The following is a 24,291-nucleotide window of genomic DNA, read 5'->3' as shown; positions in this document are numbered from 1 at the left end:
TAGCCTGATCGATTTTGGGAAAGGGAAGATGTAAAAATTGTTTATTTTTACAAACTTTTGAGGAAAATTTTGTATTATTTTGTAAAGTCAAACGATCAAAGTGATGGTTATGAATGAGGTTAATAACTTTGCATCGGTTATATATCGGGCATTGTGAAAAATCTAAACATTTTGCTTTGGACCTCGGAATATCCTCGGGGCTGCGCCTCGGGATATTCCTCGGTTCCAAAGGCAAAATGTTTAGATTTTTCACAATGCCCCCTCCAAATAACCGATCGCTAATTATTAACCTCTAAATAATTACTCATTATTTATTCACAGACTTCAGAACCACTTTTCATCATATTTACCACATTACAAATTAGCACAAGACCAGAGGACCTGTACAAAGCACTCTTCAAAAGTTCCAGGGGCACATTTAATGTAGTAGCAATAGTAGTCAATCAATGTACACTTAGAATCAATAGACTACCAGAAGGTAAGATTGCACAATTTATCATCCAACAGTCCATTTGGCTTTCGCGAGAGAGTGATGTCAGTATTTTGTCGGAGTTACTTCGCACGTGTATTGATGGATCACCTTTAATCACAGGTGTAAACATGCCAGTTCTTTTAATTCAACGCACCTGATTAAATACTACACGCACTGGAGCCCTGGAGCATGCACTGTTGTCACTCTCTCGAGGAAGCCAGTGGACTATAGTATGATAATTGCATAAGTGTTTAAAGGATGACAGTCCAGTTTTATCAATGATGTTTTCACTTTGGTTGAATTACCTTAACCCCCACTCCCCATAACCTGTGGAGTGTATTTTGTCAGCATTTCAATCCATTTGATACAAAAGCCAAAAATATGCATTTGAAGGTTCCATAATAAAGATTGGGTTAACCCTCTTCAGACACATTTTGGCTTACAAATTCCAGTCCAAACATCTTTCATAGGATCAATGTGATATCAACATGTCAATTTTGATGTAGAAAAGTGGGGATGAGGTTTTTGATCGGACCGTTGCCTACCTATAAAACAAAACTTGGTTCAAAGATTTATTCACCATTTTTTGGATATGAATTTATATCTGCTTATTAAACTTGATTGGTCATTATAGTAGCAGACAAATCTAGGGGCAGTGATACATTTGAATTTGGGTAAAATGTACTAAAAGGCTCAAAATGGGAGTCAAAATCTTGTGATTATATATTCTAATTCCTACAAATGCCACACAAATGTCACTTGTTTAATATTGCTAGGAAATAAATGTTGTGATATGTCCAATTATCTATTTCCGTAATGAAAAGTCATAATATAATGATAATTAAAACAGCCATTTCAATTAATTGTAAACCAAGGATGACCAACTGTTTACATTTATTTCAAGTTACAGATTCATCACTTTTCAGGGTTGCTGAGCTTACCTGACCCTAAGTTTTCAATGTTACGTATATTTGACAGAAGAGGGTGGTTGCTTGTTGAATTGTACAACCCTAACCATAAACTATAACTCGTTTCCACATTACCTACAGTGGAATAAATGTTTGAAATGAGATATTGTCTTGCTAATTGATCATGCATAAGGTAAAGATTTGAAGGTTAAGAAGTCAAACTTTCCTTTTAAATTTAAATTAGTTTATACTTCAATCAAGCTGACAAGAAAATTATGCCACAACCCGTCTTAAAGTATGTTTTAAGGTTTGGATGTTGCTGATCTGCAAGTTTTTGTTACTTACACTACCAGATTCCTGTTGCACCTACCTGCACAGGTACATTGTCGCTATGGTACTTGGTTAGTACTATGCAGTACCAAGGGAGTACCAGTGTAGTTCCAGTGCAGTATAACTGCTGGTGAGTCCTGTGCAGCAGGAACATTGGTGCTGTGTAGGTACTATGTATGTAGCAGTCAGGTACCTTGGTGATGGTATACCTGTGCAGGTTGCTGCAATAGGAATCTTGCAGTATAGTTTTTCTATTTATGAGCATGTTGCATCTTTTTCTCTTCATACAGGTATAATTCGAGGATCAGTGACAGTTGAGGTTCTTCACAATAGCAAACCAATAGCAACCTTACAACTCACTGTGCAGGGCCCAATGGATGTGATGTCAGACCTTCTACGGACCATCACAAACCCATTTGAATTCATGTGTGAAGCACTCAATATTTCACCTGCTGACAGCAACACATTAGATAATGTATTATTTGAGCACTGTAATAAGCATTTGCCTCATGAAGGAGCAGAGAGTTTCCATAGGGTCTATCTGACCACTCAAGAGACGGAACAAGGTACTCTATTGTTAGACAAATCAGTATACACACTGAGATGCATAAGCCCCACATGTTGGAGAAATATCAGCATTCAGTGCAAGTGCATTGATTTGTCTAATTTCTCTAGGGAACAACCCAAAAGTTTGATGACATCCTATAAATGACAGTGCTTTCATTAGGAGACAGACCCACTCCCTCAGTCTAATGTAAGTGTGAAATATTGAACATTCCTTTGTCAAAATATCAACTTTTTACAAATGTCTTTAGAATTTTTCACCCCTCTCCTCAAGTGAAAGAACTTCCTTTTAGGATGTCAACTTTTGGTTTGTTCTTTTTAGTAACTAGTAACACACAGTTTATAAAATACATGTCAAAGGAACATAATATTTTTTTTATAGAAAAAAATGCACAAAAATTCCAGAATGTGATTGAATAATGTAAAGTTTTGGAATATTGCAAGAATGTCTGCAGTGTCTTTAGGTCACTGTCCTTACATTCACCTGACCAAAGGTATTCACCCCCAAAGAAAATGAATAAACCCCATGTGATACTGCACATGTTTGAATGAGTTGTTAGACAAAAAAAATATAATTCAATCCAAGAGCTCTTGCTTCTACAGTACTTGAAGCAAGATATGAGTCAAATCAAGATTTATTACAGTCTAATTCAAGAACAGTTAAATATATAATGAACTTTGTATGAACTTTCAAAGTTTCCTTGTACATTTCCTTAAGGGCTGGGGTATGAGCGTTTGGACAGTATTTATTTTGGGACATTAGAGCACATCAGACATATCGAATTGCATTCTGAATACTGAAGAATGTCATTCTGATATCAAATAATTTTGATTTTTTGAAATTAGCAATTTAATACACATTTTATGGCAAATCATTAAAATTGATATTTTTGATATCTAACAGTACTTGAAGTAAACTTTATAAATCTGATGATTTATAGTTAAAGTGTATGTAGGTGGGATGAAAAGCCGACGATCAATTGAAAATTTTGACCTTTCGTATTGCAGATATGGATTTTTTCCCAAAACACCAACAAAAATTAGGTCTTTTTGGGAAAAAAATCCATATATCTTCAATATGAAAGGTCAAAATTTTCAATTGACCGTCGGCTTTTCCTCCCTGCTACATACACTTAAAGAATATATCATTAGATTTATATAATTTACTGAGGACTGTTATATATCAAAATTTGAAAATATCAAATTTTTATAATTTGTCATAAAATTTGTATTATATCGTGATTTAAAAAAATGAAAATTATTTGATATCAGAAAGACATGCTTCGTATTCAGAATGCAATTGATCGCCTGAGGTGCTCTCATGTCCCACAAAAAATACTGTCGAAACTAATAAACGCTCATTTTGGATCCCTTAATTCATAAGATATCCTTTTTGTTACTGCGCACATCAATAAAGTCGCATGTAAACTCACATAAATGTGCGCCAGTTAGGCATTACGCAAAGCACAACAAGTGTAGGTGCTGCATGAATGCCAGTTTATATCAATCTACAATGTTATGAGTCTTGCCATTTATATAATGAATATAAATAAAGAATTATGCATGTTCCAGATGAGGTAGGTACAGTGAAATTATAGATCAAGTGAAAATCAAATTCTAGTTACAGTTAGTTTTGGTGATTGTTTTAATCAGAGACAGGCAGTACATTTCTTTATCCATTTCACATTTTAACCATCAGATTCACCAACAAGCGAGGTTCCAACAGTGCTCCACTTTGCTGCCAAATATGGACTCAAGATGATGTGCTCTATGCTGTTGAATTTGCCTGGTGCTTACCAAGCCATGAAGACTAAAAACTGCAATGGCGATACACCCAGTGTCTTGGCAGAAAAAAGTGGGGATGAAAGTCTGAAAGAATTCTTAGAGAATTATCTTGTAAGTAATTATAGGAAAAAGAGTAACTAACCCCCCATAAATAATGGTCATTATTCAAAAATGGGCTATTGTATTTCAAATCCGTAAAATGTGTTGGAAGCAGAATTTATCTCTGCGCATTTTGACACCTCATTTGATACGATAGTCCAGAAAACAATCAAACGCTGGTCAATTTAATGTAGCGATGTCCAGATTTGAAAGTTGCACTTCCAACAATACAAAAATGCTCAGATATCATTACACAAGATTTCCTTCCATTATACTGAATACAAATCAATAGATTTTACTGCAACTTTCAAATATTGGGTTACATTGATTTAAATGTATGCTGTGACGTCAATATTTTGACAATTGCTACAAAATGCGCAGAAATAAATTCTGCTTCCAACGCATTTTACAGATTTGTAATACTCTAGCCCGTTTTTGAATAATGGTCATTATTTAAGGGTTGTTAGTTACTTTTTTTGAGCCGTACAAATTAGCAGATCAAGATATCGCAGAATTCCATCTACAAGCACTTATCCTCTAAATGAGTGGGGGATTTTTTGACAAAAGAGATGAAAGGCAGACACCTTCTACAAAAACATTACTTAGAGTTTGAGCAACTCTATTACTGATACAGGTGGCTGTACCATTATTGTAAGACCAATCTGTTGTAATGTTTTTGTGGAGGATGTCTGCCTTTCTTTTTCAATAAAAAACTACTTTAGAGGCATATTATGCTTGTAGATGGAATTTGACAGTATTATCTAAGTTATCAATTATAACAATTTGAACAAAGAACATGTTTTCATGATTAATTATCATGCTACAGCTTTATATTGTGGCTATAAGTCATGCCTTCTCATAAAAGAGGCTAGTTAAGCAAGCATTAAAGGTGGGTATCCTGATTGATGACCGCATGCCTTTGGTATTCCTAGAATGCTATATGTAATCATGAAGATTTCTAATAATTTCTAACCCTAATACTTTTCAGTATTACAATGCAACATCCTCTGCTCAACAAACTAGTGTAAGTGTATTGCATGTGTTAGATAGAAGAAAGTTTGGGGTTCAGTGGTCTTGTTAAGTTGTTTTCGGAAAATATTTGTGACATATTTGTTAGATCAGGCTTTCTTAAGTGATATGGGAGTGTTAACTCCCCTACTGCTTTGCACACAAACTTATACCCACTGATCAAATGACACATATACTAGAAAAAAAAAAGTTTGGTTGCCCTCAGAGACCGACCCAAAAATCAGAAATCTTGTATTGGTTTTTTTTTCAATCACTTTTTTAGAAGAAACCTTAAATTTGGACAGTATCAAGGACATTTTGGCTATCTTTTAGAATACCCTACCATTTTTTACATTCACAGTGTATGTGTATGGGTCGTTCATAAAAGACCCCCATTGAAAATCTACAGTGGTAGGGTATTCTAAAAGAAATCCGACATTTTATATTTGTTATTCACTCATTTCATTTATTAAATGCGTACTTGATTAAAAATAAGAAGTATTTCCATTTGAATTCTGTCCAAAATGTACAATTCTTTAAATGAAAAATTATCAAAAATTTGTCAATACTAGCTAGCCTTTTCAAAATGAGGGGAAATTGGAGCAAGATAACATGAAAATAAAAAATTGACCTACCGACTCTCCAAATTGTTGTCTTGGAAAGGCAACCAAGCAATTTTTTTTCTTTTGGCCTTAAATAGATGGCATATAGATGCCCTCAGAAGATGAAAAGGACTTCAGGAAAACAAATCCAAATATCTTGTCGTGCACTGTCCTCAAAAGCAGATTGATGAATAGCTGTAATAGCACTTTGGAAGGCCTGATAGTTTTGTCAAATGAATGTTGCAGCAGAAAAAGGGTATTTTTCTTGAGAACAGATTTACAAATGAACTGTTAGCAGACATCTTAACAGTGTATGTGGTTTATGCTGTATTGGATGTGTAAGATTGATTGCATGTTTAGCATGTTATTCTTATAGGAGAAGCCACTTATTGGAATGAAGCCAATGTATGTAAATTTTTTCACTTGGGCTGAAATGTGCCAAAAATTTTTGCCTGATTTTTTCAGAAAACTGAAGTCCCTCCCACACCCCCTGGACACACCACTACTTTATATTCACTGATTTGAACTTCTGAGTATATTGTAGTTGATAGTGTGGCAAAGTTTATGACATTCTTAACAATTTAATCAGAGAGATTGGACATCAAATCAGGAAACAGCTAGCAATCTTTGAATTGATATAAGAGCATACTTATCAATGAATCTCACAGTTCATGTGCCTCATATACTCCTAAGGTAAAACATTTCAAGGGACACTGTCTATAACTAAATTAATTATGGAGTTCAACTTTTCCATGCAAGTCAATCTTGCAATTCATAATAAGAAATGTTAAACAAATGTTACAGATATGCAATATCCAAATGGTTTTCTTGTGATATAATTCTACACACTATAAGCATTCAGGATGTGCTTAAATAGATTTTCATTAGAAAAATCCTTATAGGATGCTAATTATGGAAGAGCACTAATTAATAATTAGGAATATGGATATTCATTAAATCTAGTGATCTGATGAATTAATTTAAACAAAGATAAGTAAGTTACAATGAAAGTAGAAAGAACATTCCAAATTTTCTTATTCAGTCTCCATCCTTAGGTGCTTCTGTTTCTCAAGTACTGTACTCTTCGCCCTGTGGGTGGTCATGCATGTGGGTAGCGGCAATTAAATTTTGAAGTGGGCATGGTTTACAAAATTTTCTATGTCCAAAATATCCAATGTGGGTGCCAGCTTAAAATTCATCTGGCACAAATTCCACTCTGGTTATGTTATTGGGTGCAGCAAATATTTCAAACAATTCTTGTGCAAGTTTTTAGTTAAATATCAAATGCACAGCAGAAGCAGGTCCGCGACACTCTGGAGCTTGTTTGAGGACAGAAAATGTGACTCTCATGCTAGTCTCCTATACAACCAGTCAATTCTGTGGTCCTGACACTCGTCATTCATAACCGCATAGAGTCTGTCCCGAGACTAGGCATATGTGACTCTTGCACTGTCCTCACATCGGTATAGGCCGTTTGCATGTTAATTGTATGGAGTGTCCTATCTCATAGTCTATTATCTCTGGTAGAAGTGGAGAGAACACTCTAGTCTTAATCTTGGATGGTCTGGGGATTCTTTTATCACTGAACAGACAGTCTGGGACAAGAACCAAGCTTAGTTTTGACAATGAACCTAAATACACTAATTGTGCATGCTTAGACAATCCCTTGCATCTTGTATGTTGCTAATGCTACCAAGTTTGCATGATAATAAGTTGTCTTGCATTGAAAAAAATTGAATTAGAAATTTCAACATAATATGTAAATAAATTATGTTCTTTTTTGCTCCATTTAGCAATTTGAAATTTAGTATTATCAATATGATGAAATCTGGCATAATTGCTTTTAAATAAAGATGTATTTTTGATAGATCTACATGACTTGATTTTGTTACAGGAATTAGCAGGTAGTGAAGGGATTCAACATCCTGATGAAATAGGCGGAGCATTTGAAACTGATAGACCAAGTTATGTTTATATGACTGGGGATGTGAGTAAAAAGCAACATACACCATATGGTAAGTACATGTAAAGGGATATGAGATGTCCATATTTACATGGATTTCTGCATATTTAATTCTGCCAACTCCCATGACCAACGCATTCTAATTAGTTTGGTTTTAATAACTCCAATAATCTATGATTTTTGAAGGATAGATTTCCAAACAATTGATCACAGTCATCCAAATTTGGGATCCATAATTGTTGGTGCTTGGATTAGCCTGCTCAAAAACTTGATTCTGGGATCTGGATAACAATGTGTTCAAGTTTGTGCTTGCACTGTCTGTCTATATTGACCTTTTCCCAGATCTACCATCTTGCTCCCAAAATGATGTTCTCCCTGCAAACGCATGCGCAAAAAGTGTATTATTTTGCCCTTTTCTAGCAACGTTCCAGAAGGCTTTTGCAAAGTGTATGCAGTACTTTCATAAGTGCATACAACACAAACCTTGGGGTAGAACCTCATTTTGAGATGACTGTACAAAGGGTCAATTGTTGTATGTCTGTTTATAGATAGTGTTCACATGCTTATTGTTGGTCACTCTTAAAATATTGTACATAGTATTAAAATTCATTTGTGTCTGAGCAGAATAATGTTATAATGTGGTTATACTTCAATATGTTCAAATTACAGTGAACAAGGCAGGCATCAAGATGAAGTCTGACTATGACAGACCATTCCCAGTACCGATTCCTGCTGGATCCTCTCCATTTATGAGGGACGATACAATCAAATCATTAGTATCTGGTAAGTGTGAATAGGGTCAAACTGCATCCAGTAACCATTGTGCAGAGTTTGTCCACTAATTAGATGATACAATGAAACAATTTGTATCCAGTAAGTGTGACTAGAACAAGCTATATCCAATAGCTACTACTATCAGGTCCTCTCCACTAAAGAGATTATACATTCAAATCATTAGTATCCACTAATTAAGTGAGGCTAGGTCAAACCGTATCCATTAACCATTCCTGTCAGGTCTCTTCACTAATGCTATGATACAATCAAATCATTAGTATCCAGTAAATTTGACTAACTAGAATTTGACTAGCTGTATCCACTAACCATTCCTGCTGGATCCTCTCCATTTATGAGGGACGATACAATCAAATCATTAATATCTGGTAAGTGTGACTAGGGTCAAACTATATCCAGTAACCATTGTGCAAGGTTTGTCCACTAATGAGATAGGATACATTCAAATCATTTGTATCCAGTAAGTGTACCCACTAACCATTCCTGCTAGGCCTCTTTACTAAAGATGCAATGCAATCAAATCATTTGTATCCGGTAAGGCCAAAAAAAGAGATGTTTGCTTGCCCTCAACCGACCGACCCTAGTTTTGGAAATCAGAAAAAGTTGTTTTTTTCTATTTACTGTACAAAAGAATACCGACCCTATTTTTGGAAATTCCTGAAAAAGTTTTTTTTCCTTTTCAAATTTTAGCATTCTGAAGATGTAAAAAAAAATGTATTTCAGAGCTTGTGTTCAACATTTTAGTTGTTTTATAATGTTAGTTGATTGATTTTGACACTAAAATTGTCTGATTTTTCATATTTTGAGCCTTAATTAATACAAACAGTAGAGTTTGCTAGTAATTAAAAAAAAAAAAAAAAATGAAATCCCGACCGACCGACCCAATTGTTAAAATTCATTTGAGGGCAAGCAAACAATTTTTTTCCTTGGCCTAAGTGTGACTATAGTCTATATATCTACCTCGAGTCACTGGCACTAGCTTTGAAGTATCCGCTAAGTGAGGCTAGGTCAAAAAATGTACCCAGTAACCATTCCTGTCAGGTCTCTTCACTAATGCTATGATACATACAAATCGTTTGTATCCAGTAAGTTTGACTAGACTTTCCAGTCTGATGAAACCACTAGTGTAGTGGTGAAACATCACTAAAATGTGAGTACAACATCATCATTTTACATAGGAATTGTTTGAAATGGACTAAATCCACAACAAGCTGTATCTATCAGCCAGGTATCTTCCTTATATTAATCAAATCATAAGTATCTTGAAAATGTAGTTAGAATGAAGTGTATCCAGTAGTTATCCGGTAAATATAACAAGAAAAGATAAAAAATGTTAAATGATGCAGCCAAACCATACTGTGCAGTAAATGTAATAATTACAATGCATATCTTCTAATCACAGATGGCAAAATGAAAGTATAGCACCTGGGAAGTATAAAACAATGAGAAAGTGCAGCCAGTAGACATTCTTGTCATCTCTTTGTCAGTAATGAGAGAATTACAATCAAAGTGGCAAAATGGCAATTGATAAAAAACAATTTTAAGACCATTTGTGCAGCTCAAGATGTAATGATTACTATTTATCAAACAAATCCATAACTTCAAGCAGTGCACCACTGTTTGAATTCAGTTTGTGTATTGGGTAACTAGGATGGGACTCATCTTACTTCTATACTCTTTTTTTCTTCCATAGGAAATGAAAACGACATCTATGATTACTATGATAATCAGACATGTAATTTCCAAAGGGATGAAGATGAAGATGATGATGATGAAAATGGAGCGGATTATGAAGACCTTGAAGAACAAAATGATGATTTGCCACCAAGTAGGTTACCTCCCAAGCCTGCTTCACTTACTTCATCCCCTTCACCTAAAGAAGATACAGAAGTGATGGGCAATGTTAGAATCACACCAATGGAGGAACTGAACAGGACTCCAAAAAGCAATATTGATGGTAAGATTATACATTTTTGTGATACCAAGCATTTACACACCTGTTTTGTGATGCCAATCATTTATACACCTGTTTTTAAGCGTGTTACAAGCTGGCATGAAGAAATAAGATTTGCTATCTTGAAAAGTTCTATTCTATCAACCATTTCAAAAGCTCATGTCTGAAAAAGGTACAGTGTACATACAATTTGAGTTAGCTTGAAATTCCCTCTGGACAAGGAACTTACTGCTAATTGTCACGTTGTAACCCATACTGAAACTCGGGAGCTGATCCTGGTTGCGATGGTTATTTATGGAAAGTCTAGGGTGTGCACTCTTGAAGCAGCAAAGTCCCTCTGTTGTTGTTAAATGGTTTGTGGGCTGTAGTGATCAGCGACAACCTGTAAAGTGTGCTGAGGCTTGTGGATCAACGTCTAGGCATTGTGCCTGTGCGTAGCGCACTATTAATCACTGCGCTTTTTTGTTTGTTTTTTGGAACAATTGATGTAGACTGAGAAATTGTCAGCCTCCTATCTCTTGTATTTGGTGGTGATCAGTGTGGTGAGTCGCAATAATAGTAATGGGTTAGTGCAAGGCAGTCCTACCTGCAATTTTGTCATTTTACTGAAAAGTTTTTGTGTTTCAAATATTTTAGTTGATTGATTTTAAGACTTGAAAATGGCTCAAAATGTTTGCATTTACCTATATTTCCATAATCCATCAATACTAAATTTTGTCCAAAATGTTAGTTACAGCCTTCTTCCTTTGACCCTTCAAATTATGCATATCACAGTGCTCTTACTCACAAGATAAGTTGATTAAGATTTGTGCCAGATTTTTTATGGATTTGTACCTATCTGATACCAGTTCATATGCCAATCTGTTCAGCTATATCTTGGGCCTAAAATGGCAAGCATTGATAGGCATATTATGACTTTGCTTTATAAGTTTACAGGAGAATTTTCCTTAAAAAAATTCAGCTAAAATATTATGTTGTCCCATCTGATTGCTGCTTTCCTCAATACCTTACTCGAATATAGTATTTCCATTGTGAAACTGGATCTAACTATTAATTTAATTTAATGATGTTATTTTTTTATTTTATGTACAAGCTGGAATCCCTAAAGATCAGCAAGCTCTAATTGATCTACAGAATATGGTCAAGAACAATCAACTGAGTGTGGAGGATGCCGTGTCACAGTTCAAAGACTTGCAGCGACAGGATCAACTCTCGTTTAGAGAATCTGTAAGTTTGTTGGCCAGTTTGGGCTATTCCATTTGAAATCTATACACCTGTTTAGAAGATATGACTTTAATCTTCCACAAGGAGTGTAGATTTCAAATGTAGTTGCCCATTCAGGTAATTCCATTTGAAATTCACACTCCTGTGTATAACATTAAGGACATGTATTCCATAGGGGGTATGGATTATAACTGGAATAGCCCATTACTAGAACTGTAAAGGCTGTATCATACTAGTTGTTGCAGTAAATGAAAATCAACTTTCTGCTAACTAAATTCTTCATTCAAATGTGCATATGCTACTGACAATTTGGTCCTTGCAAGTATTCTGTAAAGAACCACCTGCACCTGCCATGGGGTAAATTTCAAGTACCGATAGAGCGCTCCCTCTGAAAATCCCAACAAGAATTATGGGCCAATGCCATTATTTGTTGGTGGGATTTTACGGGAGGGCACTTTTAGTCACTACCTAAAATTCGAGTTATGCCACAGGAACCATATGGGCGATTAGGCAAATCTTTACGGTATGTTGGTTTGGAGTTAAATGATGGATACTAATATACCAGCGACAATTGCTAATTGGTAAGTCCTTGCTATTATTGCAATGGCATATAGATGCAAAAACAAATCATACAAAATCTTGACTATGAAATGGTTTCAATGTTACAATCAAATAAGGAAACACTTTATTTCCACAAAATGAAAGAGTGAACTCATAAGGCACTACCTTTAGTTTGGTCCATACGGTGCGGGCTCTTTCTATAGTACCCAGAGATTTAATCAATTGTCTTGAGCATGATAACTAACATTTGCATTGTGCTACATGTATTGTTGTTTATTTAAAAAACAATGATAGCAGTATGCAAATGTTCAGGGTACAATAGAAAGAACCATCCATGTATATCGGAGAATCGATAGCCTTATAGGACTAAACTAAACAGAATAAATTTCATAATTTGCTGCAATTTAACCCTTGACTTTGCAGTTCTTAATAAAGCTTAAGGAGACCATTCCAAAGTGACATGTTGATTGTTACACACAGTGTAAAATACTTGGGTTGGATGTGGAATTGGCAAATACGTTAGGCTATTCTTTGTTTCACCTCAAGTTTATTAGTGATGTCAATGCTGGCAAACCGCCCTTGTATGTCTGCATGTATGCTCTGCACAATTAACTTTATGTGCACATTCGATATTGCAACCAGCGAAACGTCACTACCAAACTTGAGGTAAATCAATGTATGCTAGATGATTTACCTGAACACAAATGCAGATTATTGTAGCCAAAAAAGTTTGAAGTGTCAAAATATGAGGAAATATGAGGTCATATAAATACCAATATATCCACCAAGAAAATATGTCCCATATGCACTTGTGTATGACATGGATGTTGATTTTCTTTTCTTTAGGGTACCATGAGAGACAGTGTCGCAGCTAAGAAATCAAGTAGTAATTTTAACTTCTTCAAGAAAAAGAAAGGTCAGTAGTATTTAATGTAACATGTTTTTTATCCAGAACTTGTTATCCTTCTTGTAAAACTTCATAGAATTAGCCTAGCACAGAAATCATCTATTGAAGAATTATTCAACTTTATTACATAAGCTGATTAATTCCTCAGTGGAGTATTTGGAGTTTTTACACTATAGTAGAAATTTCAATTGAATGAACGCAGCCTGACATATCGTGACGATTTTTTTGCGTACACTGCGCTTTGTACGCCAGCATGTGCGACTGTGTGTGAGTAATGCGGAAGCGAATCCAACCATGCCAACACACTCGTGATTGGTTAGTATTGTATCCAAGGTGGTGCATTTGTGTTGTAGTTTGAAATACGCGATATAGCTGTTGAAAGCTGTGTTCATACAATTGAAATTCCCACTATAGTCCAACTCATGAATATCTTACATCATGGATACACCACTGCTGGAGTTGAATGCCTATAGATATGTCCATTCAGTTTGTGGATTGATTATTATTGTAGGCCATGACATCATCAGCTAGCGATCTGGACTGGTGAATTATTCTATCTAATTTAACTTCAGAAGTTTCTGAGCCTGAAAATAAGATGATAAAGCTGTAAAGCACATGTTTTCTCCTTGAAGATTGAGCAGCAGGATAACATAGAAAAGGGGAAAAAGAGAAGGAAAAACAATCTTACTGATTATAGGGCATTATGTCAAATTCACAAGGCCTTTCCTGCCAAAAAAAGAGGTCAGATAAGGCTGGCTGGGCAGGAATGGAGTCACCCATTCAGATAACCCCATTTGAAGATTTATCCTTAGTGTAAGAGAGCACGAAATACTAATAGGATTAGAGTTAGGGTTAGGAATTGGGTTAGGGTAGGATTAGGGTTAGGATTAGAGTTGGGATTTGTTTGGTATTCTCTTACACGAAGGATACACCCATTTGAAAGTCACACTTTCTGTGTGGAAGATTAAGGTCATGTCTTCCATAATGGGGTGTATGGAATTCAACTGAAATAGCCCATGGGATCATCATCTTGTTAAAAGTGGAGGGCACGGTGGCACAGAAGTACAGGCTCTACCTCGCAATCGGAGGGTTGCGAGTTCGAGCCCTGGTGGTGCCATCATGTTGTGCACTTATTAGGCAAGGCACTTTACCTCACTTGCCTCTCTCTACCCAGGTGTGAAATGGGGAGCTGTTAGGAATAATGTCCATTGAGCGCCGCCCAAAGGTATGAGTATGCCTTGGGCATTGTATGGCAGCTGACATGTTCTAACGACAGCGGAATAAATGTAAAGCGCTTTGATACACGTGAAAGGCGCTATATAAATGCCAACATTTATTTATTTATTTGTTATTTATTTAATTAAAAGTGCAACCTGAATATGTGCTTTTATTTGATGATTTTAATAACCCTAGATAAATAAGAGCTTTTAGATAACAGTTACTTGTCACCTTTTGCAGACGTTTTCTACAGCTTTTCAGAAATTTTGCGTGAGAAGCGAGGGCAGTCTACATTCTACACAGGTTCACAGGACGCTAATGGTGTTGCAGCACGGGGTGCTGGTAATTGGATTTCAATTCTGCTTGCAAGCATGCATGCATGTATTTGCCAATCTTTGTATTTCTGAGATTTGATTGAAATACATAGCAGATTTTAGTTAAATCATATGGGTTATGTGTGTTCATTTCATTTACAGATTTTGTTTTAAATGTTTGTTTGAACACAGATAAGTTTAAGGTGTCATGAAAAATCATTTGCTCTACATTTTTAAGCATTAGTTGCTTTGGGTGCAAATTATTCATTTAATGCATTCCCGCTCTCTTTGAACAATTTTTAGGCATATGATTGTGTTATATATTATAGAAATAGAAATAAGCATTTGTAAAGCGCCATTTATATAGAAATATAATCGCAAGGTGCTGTATATCTACCTCAAAATTGCTGGGAATGGGAGGGAGGAAGCTAAAATTTGGGGCAAGATTGTCTGAGTAACATCAAAAAGATGGCCAATAAATATCCTAAAAATGATTATAACTCGCTAATGTGTTACTCGATTTTGATAATTCCATCCAGTTATGAATAGATTATGTTTGCAACACACAAGTATGTATGGTATGTAAACCCATCATATATATATATAATATTGTAATGATTTACTCAGGGTGTGGTATATGGATGATGCGTGATTTCCTGATAAATAACTCACAGAACGTAAAACATGGAGCAAAACGACAATGGAAGTACAATCACAAAATGACACAATTTATTAATAAAACACGAATCCTAACCATACAGAGACTGCCGCTTTATATTGAAAGTCATGTCTCTAAACAAATGGTCAAGCCGTCTTTGCACAGAAACAAAGGTACGTGTTAACTCAACAAGCTCCAAATCATAAGTGAAGGTGCATCGGATGACTGGCCCACGCGCACGCTCATGGCACGCTCCTCTCACATGCCAGTCGACCCAGCAACAGCACCAACCAATCAGGGAACGGCGACGTAAAAGTGCGACGCAAAAGTGCGTCGACATAGTCGCCGCATCTCTCCGTCCCCATTGCAGAAATGCGTCTACCTTCCGCTGCATAATGCATACCACAAATGCAGACGCATCCACAATGACGAGGAAGAGAAGTAAATGGGACAATTAATATGCAATTAGCGTCAATTAATTAACAAAAGGAATAATTTGGGTTTCATTTATGAAAGTCCGAAAATACGCAAATCATCAGGAATGTGCGCCTTGTGCAAATACAGCAAGTAAACAAGTCAACAAACTCTCCTGGGTCAATGTCCGTTCGTCAGTCGATGGCGATGCAAAACTGCATCGCCGAAGTCATTACATTTGATGAAAGTTTCATACACAAGAAAAAGGTAAAAGCCTGAAAAAGATAGGGAGACACCCGTAGGCTCAGGGCATTTCAGTATTACAAATATCAAATTAGATAAATGTCACATTTTCATTGAATTTGCTTCAAAGCAGACGGTCACTGCTTTAAAAATAAGAGTACAAAAAGTCCAATCATTTTTGTTATTTCCTTTTTTGTTTTGACTGGATAATTTTAGGAAAGAAAGAGAAAAAAAAATTATAAAAAGTTCTTTCAAGATTCAACTTAAGATCCTTGTGGTACAACAACCTGTCTCGAACTGCTATGCAACAGGATCTGTACTTTGTAAAATATTCATGTTTACATATCTATCATTTCACAAAGATCTACAGCCTACCATCATAACATTAATAGTAAATATTATCTTTATGGTATGTTATGTAAAAGCTGGTAGATTGTGGCAAATTTACATCCTCATAGCATCATCTGCAGTGGCCATCATCATCATGACATTCATTTCAAAGTTTTCGTAATTTCAAAACTGTGTTGCTGATTGTTAGTTTGTTAATTGTTGTAAAGATAAATTTTCATATGTACTTCAAGTTTAAAAATTCATAAATATTTTGACGTTCAAGCAATTTGACATTTTAAGCATGTTAAATGTGACAAAGAATAGGAATTTTGCTTATCAAGATATTCAGAATATTATTTTCTTTACATAACTGAAAGTATCACAAAAATCGAGCATCGCGTTATAAAGTTATGGGAATTTTATTGATACCTATATATAATATTTCTACTCTCAGACAATCGTGTGCCTACTCCCTTCAACAATGAAGTGCTGAATGAAGTGACAGCTTCATGAGTGCTGAATGGAGTGACAGCTGATTGTACTATACGTATAGTATACATTGTGGGAAAAAACATATTAACATAATATTATTTTCCACTTTGCCAACAGTTCACATGCACTAGACCTTCAGAGTGTATCGTAACAAATATTGCATTATTTTTAATCAATTTTCTTAAAATTCACACTTTTTCCCTCAGGAAATGTCAGCACACCAGCCCGAAAATTACGCACAAGATCTGATCCAGTCGCCGTTGGTAGAGACCCACAATGGCTACCCAGCATTCCAGAGAGATATGCCAGTAAAGTTACTACTCACAATAAACTGTGTATGGCAGAAACAAGTGGTGGCGCTTTTTATTAATAACGCATGTCCGCTTTATGCACAGCATTTGCATATTTCAGATCACCCTAGTGCATGATTATGCCTGGCCGACAATTACGGTGTAGTTTGACTTGCCTAATCCGATTTGATGATGCCTGACACAAGAGATGGTTATGTTAACATCTGCATCATACATGACATGCCTGTGACTTGAAAGAGTCAGTATTTAGTTTGATCAGCTCGTAATTGGCGGGCCTTATAAGTTAACATCACAGATTAATATCAATATATTTATTTTGAGAATTGTCTTGTGGCATCTTGCTAGAACTAGAAGCATCACAAATTATTCATTGAAGTCATAAACTCTGTCTACTTTCTTTAACACACAAAAATATAGACCATACTATATCACTTTCAACGTCGGTCTACTTTTTGGCATAGTGGTAAAAACCTAACAATTCCCGCCGATTATGAGCTGATCAAAGTAAAGTTCATGAGAATGCTTTCTTTATTAGGTGCATATTATATCACTCATACATTCTAGACAGTTCATTGGTTGATTATCATTCTATATTTATTTATATTTGTTTTTCTTTACACTGCGTACCAAACACAGTCTTAACGATGCGAGGTGAAAACATGTAAGATTTCAATTGGATTAGATAGCTTTGTCCATGTTTGTCAAGTATGTCCATGTTTTGTCTTCTTACTTTGCAGTATTTTATGTAGCTTACATAGTCTTGATGTGAGATTGATCTATAATATTTGTTTTTGTGCATCATTGTACTAATAGTGTACTCCATCTCAAATTCATTTGGTAGATGTCATTTGATTTTATATTTATTTAGAAAACAAATCTGACATCTTTTGCCCATTTGCAAGCACACTTTTCCTCTTTCCTTAGAATGTTCTCATTTTCCTTCCTGTAAGTTGTAAATCAAAAGTGCTGTCAAGTTCCATGGTGTATAAATATATGTATATCAGTGACAGAGGCATCCTGTTTTGCATGAAATGTGTTTGCATCATTTACATTTTTTAGAAATGAAATGAAAGGAAGTTATTTGTCAATGCCAAGCAAACTCCATTAATACACATTGTTGTTCTGCTACTTTTGGTGCAACTTCAAAATCTGGTTTGCCACTCCTGTCATAAACCCTATGATTAGTGGGCCATTCCATTTAAAATCCACATTACCCCTGTGGAAGATTTAGCTAAAGTCTTCCACAGAGGGGGTATGATTTTCAAATAAAATAGACAATTGGGTAGCTACCATTTGAAATACTCACTCCAGTTGTGGAAGATATTGGTAAAGCCATAATACAGAGGGAGTATGGGTTTCAAAATAATTAACTCTGACTAATTACATTTGAAAAACATAATCCCCCTATGGAAGATATTTCCAAAATCTTCCACAAGGGTACATGTAGTGTGTGGTTCAACTGTACTGGTATGGCCCATTTTGAGACCAGAGCAACATCACAGAATAAAGTGCAGCTTTTTTATGGCTGGCATACCTTATTGTAAAACCTATCTCTATCTCTCTTTGGATCCTGTGGAGCCTCTACAAGTAAGGCAATGTGGAACTTTTCACTATAAGAAAAAAAAAACCATAATAGGTCATCATAAACTGTGATATCGCCTTAAAACATGTGTCCATGCAATGTGCAGATTTGAATTGAGAGGAAATGCAACACATTTCTGTGAATATCAGCATCTTAATTCTTTGAATAAGTTCATCCGGAATGAGGGGGGAGGGCTGAGAATTTTGTATTCTTTGCGTACAATTGCATGATAAATATAAATCTTTACTCTCATGGCAACAGGTCACCTCTGACTGCATCCGTTTGTAGGCAACAGCAATACCGTAGAGGGCAAGATGAGATGGTCAAAGAGAAAGAACACTCTACACACTAAACAAATATCTGAACTCTAATTGGAAACACATGATGGTAAACCAGAAAATATGCCATATCGTAATCTGTAACGCCCAATTTCATGGAATTGTAATCTTTTAAAAGGGAAAGGGAAAAACAACCTTCAAATTTTCATTACAAGATATGTGGATTGATTGCAAATATGGTTTCAGATTTTAAAAATGTTTATTGTTGTTGTATAAATATAGAAGCGTCTTCCGGATTTCCATGAAATTCTGTATTGGATACTTTGTTTGTTTCCCTTTGTTATTTATTGCCAATAACCATAACCTAACAAGATACTATAAAAGGCTACAGCAAAAGCGACTGGATGGGAAAGTATCCCACATGATCCAATTAAGTAATCATGTGAACATGAAAAATTTGACTCGAAGTACACATGATCCACATCCGTCAGGTCCATGGTTCAAAACTGGACTGGAGAAAGCAACTTTTCTCTTCTATCATCTTCATTCCTTCCTTTCTTCCTTCCTTCCTTCTTTCCTTCCCCTTCGGCAAAAAGCCTTCAGTATGTAAGGGTTAACAATACATTATCAAAATATGATCAATATGACAATTATCATCATTTGTATTTTTCACAGATAAAAGAGGCTTGCAGAAGTGCAGTTAGCTTGCATTCACAAATAAGAGTTAGCTCTCACTAACTCCTAAGTTTAAACCAGACAGTGTTATTGCTATTACTTATCTTGAATATTTCATCAATTTAATCACAGAGGAGAAGATAGTACAGATCATACTGCCACAACAGCATCCTTCAATCAACCCCAAACCTGTCAGCCCAAGACCTGTCAGCAACATATCAAAGGGTGGAGGGCCACCACCCACTAGCCCTAAACCCAAATCAGGTAATCATAAAGCTGCTATGAAAGGTATGGATGGGTGTGGGTACTTTCATCCCATATCATCAAGCTTGGAGTGCTGTTATATATTGGTATAGACAAGCTTTGGATCATCGCTAGACTGCCTTTCTTCTCTGTATTTAACCTGCTTACAGATAATGTGACCTCAGAGTAAATGCATTCATTGTATGCCTTAGATCAATGGGACACAGTGTCATCGCCCCGATATCTTCATGGCAGAAGGTGTTTACTCTGAGGCTCATATCAGTAAGGTATATTGTGCTGATTGAGATCAATAGGCAAACATGATGCATGCTGGGAATGAAAAGGGCTTGAAAGCTATAGAATTTGTCACCCGAGACCGCAAATTTTAGCCCTTTTCCTTCCCAGCATGCATCACTTTTGCCTATCAATCGCTATCAGCAATATACCTTATTGTTGTATATCTAGACTAGCATGTTCATTCAATTGAAATTCCCACTATAGTCCAACTCATGAATATGACCCCGTTTACACAGAGAGAAGTTGACTTCAATTGCGACATCGAATTCAGATTGCGACTAAGAATTAGCATAAATTATTTCTTGACGGGGTGTTTACATGGTAGTCGAGTTCAAAACAAATTGTGAATTCAACTTTTATGCCATCATTTGCTCATGCTTCAAATTACCATTAGGCCAAGAAAAAAAAAATAGTTTGCTTGCCCTCAATTGAATTTTAACAATTGGGTCGGTCGGTTTTTTTTTTTTTTTTTTTTTTTAATTACTAACAAACTCTACTGTTTGTAATTAATTAAGGCTCAAAATATGAAAAATCAGACAATTTAGGTGTCAAAATGAATCAACTAACATTACAAAACAACTAAAATGTTGAACAAAAAATCTAAAATGCATTTTTTTACATCTTCAGAATGCAAAAATTTGAAAAGAAAAAAAAAACTTTTTCAGGAATTTCCAAAATTAGGGTCGGTATTCTTTTGTACAGTAAATAGAAAAAAAAAACTTTTTTCAGATTTCCAAAATTAGGGTCGGTCTGTTGAGGGCAAGCAAACATCTTTTTTTTTTGGCCTTATGAAGTCGACTTCATATTACGTGTTCGTTTACACTGCATAAATCATTTGAAGTCGACTTTGAATTTGACAAATGTTGCTCCGGGTCATCATTTGAAGTCGAGTTCAAAATGCGTCGACCCTGTTTACACACAAATGAAGTCGAGTTCAAATTCGACTTAAGTCGACTTCAGGCTCTGTGTAAATTATTGTAGGCCTTGACATCATCAGCTTGTAATCTGGACTGGTGAATTGTCTAATTTAACTTTAGAAGTTTCTGAGCATGAATATAAGATGATAAAGCTGTAAAGCACATGTTTTCTCCTTGAAGATTGTGCAGCAGGATAACCTAGAAAGGGGGAAGAAGAGAAGGAAAAACAATCTTACTGATAGGACATTATGCCAAATTCACAAGGCCTTTCCTGCAAAAAAAGAGGTCAGATAAGGCTGGCTGGGCAGGAATGGAGTCACCCATTCAGATAACCCCATCAGTAAGGTATATTGTGCTGATTGAGATCAATAGGCAAACATGATGCATGCTGGGAATGAAAAGGGCTTGAAAGCTATAGAATTTGTCACCCGAGACCGCAAATTTTAGCCCTTTTCCTTCCCAGCATGCATCACTTTTGCCTATCAATCGCTATCAGCAATATACCTTATTGTTGTATATCTAGACTAGCATGGTGTAGGACATTGCTGACCTTTGCTTTCCTTCCTTTGTATTTATCTTTACATTTACGCCATGAAAAAGGACATAAAATGTTACTAGCCCAAAATTGAGTAGGCGTAAATTCCGGGCATAAATTTCATTAGGGGTAAATGATACCATTTGGTCTCAAAAGTACTACTTTCTGTCATCAGTTACTTAATCTTGATATTCTAATACGCACCTATTAGGTTTGTCTACCAGATGTCAATTTGCCTATTACCTTGTGGGTAGGAATTTAGGTACAAATCAACATCCGGTAGAGAAACCCTAAAGGTGTGTATTGGGCATTGTGGTCAACATGATCAAACATATTACACTTTCTTGACAGCTAGGAGAGAATTTATGTCCTTTTTCACAGAGAAAATGGAGTGTACTTTTGTAGTTTGTCAGTTTTCTTCATAAGTTGTGCAAAATAGCTATTGCGTGATGCCCATGTTGTGGTTTCCTGCATAATGTCGAATGCAGTCCAGATTACTATATATCACTCCTATAAAACGTGTGGCACCTGATGTAATTGGCAACCATGGCAAAAAATAACTTGCACTGGAAAAAGAAGATAATGTCGCCCTCTACCATTGGCAAAATACAAATGGATGGTTTATTAGTATGAGGAAGCTACAAAAATATTTCTCCAATATGTGCTATAAGTTTAAATAGATAATGTTGTGGATTTGCCATTCTTACATCACACCAGCTGGTAGAGAAGAACAGCACTTGCACTGGTCAGTGAGTGCGCCCTGTTAATTGGTGACATGAGCGGGGCTTTTTGACACTTTATGAGTGCCGAACGAAGCTTAAACCTGATTTGATGTGTAATCGACCAATCGGATTACTGGTCTTTTGTTATGATTTTGGTGCAATTAAATTAGCCAATTGATACCTCACTTCTGTGTATGCTTTGTACATGCAGCATCGGCCCGAGCATAGGCAAGAGAGAGTGCTGTTCTTCCCTGCCAGCTAACCTACATTAGATGTTACATAGCTTGTATTTGTGTTTTGTTGTGTTGTCTCTTCGTTATCAAAATAGAAAAAGAATGATGATGCTGACAAAGTCCTATAATCAAATGTGTACTTTTGTTTGCTCACACTTTATATGGAGGTGAAAAAAAGGAACTCAAATTTGATAAAATATATTTGCAGCTACAAAGTACAAGGTTTTGAGAAGCATAAAATTGTTTGTTCGCTCTATAAACATGACTGACTCTAAAAATCTACCCACCCACTCATTGATTCCAATTTCACACACATTTTAGGTTTTCTTTTCCATTTATTAAACTATTTTTCTCTTAAATTGAAAATTATTATGCAATTTTGGCATTCTTGTAGAAATATTAAAAATCTTATGGAAATTTTAATAATCAGAAACACTAAGTTTCTAATTGGAAGATCTTGAAAAAGACAATAACAAAAATATAAAGTTGATTGACCAACCCTCATAATAGCTTTTATGTGTTATGAGCATTATTGTAGATAGTAGATTATGCAGATTTGGGAAGATTTGATATCAAGATCAAGGCTAATCTTCTTACAAGCCTTTGTTTACATGTTTGTTCTGTATTTAAATGTGTTGTGATACGACCATTGTCAGCTATAGTAGTATTTATCCATCTTAATTCTAATCTCTTCTGCCTCTGTCCTTCCCTTTCTCTCATAATTGATTTCATTAACTGGACAGGTATTACCATCTTAATTTACAGGTGTAATTCTATTTAGTCACCTGCTGCAACCTGCTGCTGTATAAATGTGTACAATATTTGTTGACTTATTCACCCGCTTATTCATCATAAAGTAGTATTTGATGGTCTGAAAAGACGCATGGCCGTGGTATATATCCTATGTTTAATACATTTATGTAATGGTAACCTTCATATTTAGCATAGTTTCAAGATAGTGATTATACAAATGGAATAAAGACCTCAATGAAGTCTTGACAATATGCTAATCTTGTGTGCTTATAAGGATGGACAAGAGCATTTGCATATTTGCTTAAATTACGTGACAATTTCACAATACTTGCTACTTTTTCATGTTGTTATGAAATTTGATAGTATTATGACTATTAGGGTAAGGAATTGTTTCCTCCTCTGATAAAATTTTGGATTTTTTCTTGAATTTCCTATCATTTCACACAAGGAGCAGACAGAAGGTACCAAAAGTCATGAAACAATCACAGTTATTGTAGAAACTTGTATTGCATGTTAATAGAATGATGCATTGTTTGACATAATGGGCTTGTGCCGCATTGTTTGGTCCAACAACTGCTTGAATGTGAATGTTGCTACATGTGATCAGCTTGTTTATTTGTTTATCTGTGTTGCCAAAAAGCATGCATTATTAGACCATAACACCTTGTTTACATCGGTTTAAAGATTGTAATTGACAACTTTGTTTTCATTCAAGAATGGGGATTAACATAAATTTATTTGAGCTATGGGTATTCATACTCAAGGGATACTATATTTGCATACACTAGATTATCTGTTGGTGTATCCGAGTCCTCGGTAAATGATTACGCTTTGCATAAATTACCATGTGGTTGAGACAGCTTGTCAGTTGTCACCATTCTTGGAATTTTGGGGAAAAGTTTGTTCT

At 35.6% G+C, this 24,291-nt stretch overlaps 1 protein-coding gene across 8 annotated transcripts in view; it reads left to right on the top strand.

Moving 5' to 3' along the window:
• Window positions 1-24,291, top strand: part of LOC140158507 (uncharacterized) — a 111,693-nt gene that overhangs the window by 25,470 nt on the left and 61,932 nt on the right. For 3 of the 8 annotated variants that reach the window (XM_072181611.1, XM_072181609.1, XM_072181607.1), the window contains exons 4-13: window positions 322-478; window positions 2,001-2,276; window positions 3,974-4,170; window positions 7,663-7,783; window positions 8,401-8,514; window positions 10,217-10,480; window positions 11,571-11,704; window positions 13,109-13,178; window positions 14,628-14,729; window positions 17,045-17,173. In XM_072181611.1, coding sequence (XP_072037712.1) covers window positions 322-478; window positions 2,001-2,276; window positions 3,974-4,170; window positions 7,663-7,783; window positions 8,401-8,514; window positions 10,217-10,480; window positions 11,571-11,704; window positions 13,109-13,178; window positions 14,628-14,729; window positions 17,045-17,173 — 1,564 coding nt within the window. Of the gene's footprint in view, window positions 1-321; window positions 479-2,000; window positions 2,277-3,973; window positions 4,171-7,662; window positions 7,784-8,400; window positions 8,515-10,216; window positions 10,481-11,570; window positions 11,705-13,108; window positions 13,179-14,627; window positions 14,730-17,044; window positions 17,174-19,816; window positions 19,949-24,291 lie in introns of all 8 variants that reach the window. The other 5 variants (XM_072181614.1, XM_072181612.1, XM_072181610.1 and 2 more) reach the window with 3 other exon arrangements.

The sequence above is a fragment of the Amphiura filiformis genome, chromosome 8 (genome assembly GCF_039555335.1).
Source record: "Amphiura filiformis chromosome 8, Afil_fr2py, whole genome shotgun sequence".
Lineage (NCBI taxonomy): Eukaryota > Metazoa > Echinodermata > Ophiuroidea > Amphilepidida > Amphiuridae > Amphiura > Amphiura filiformis.
The sequence above is the reverse complement of the archived record's forward strand: the minus strand, read 5'-3'. Positions and strand labels throughout refer to the sequence as shown.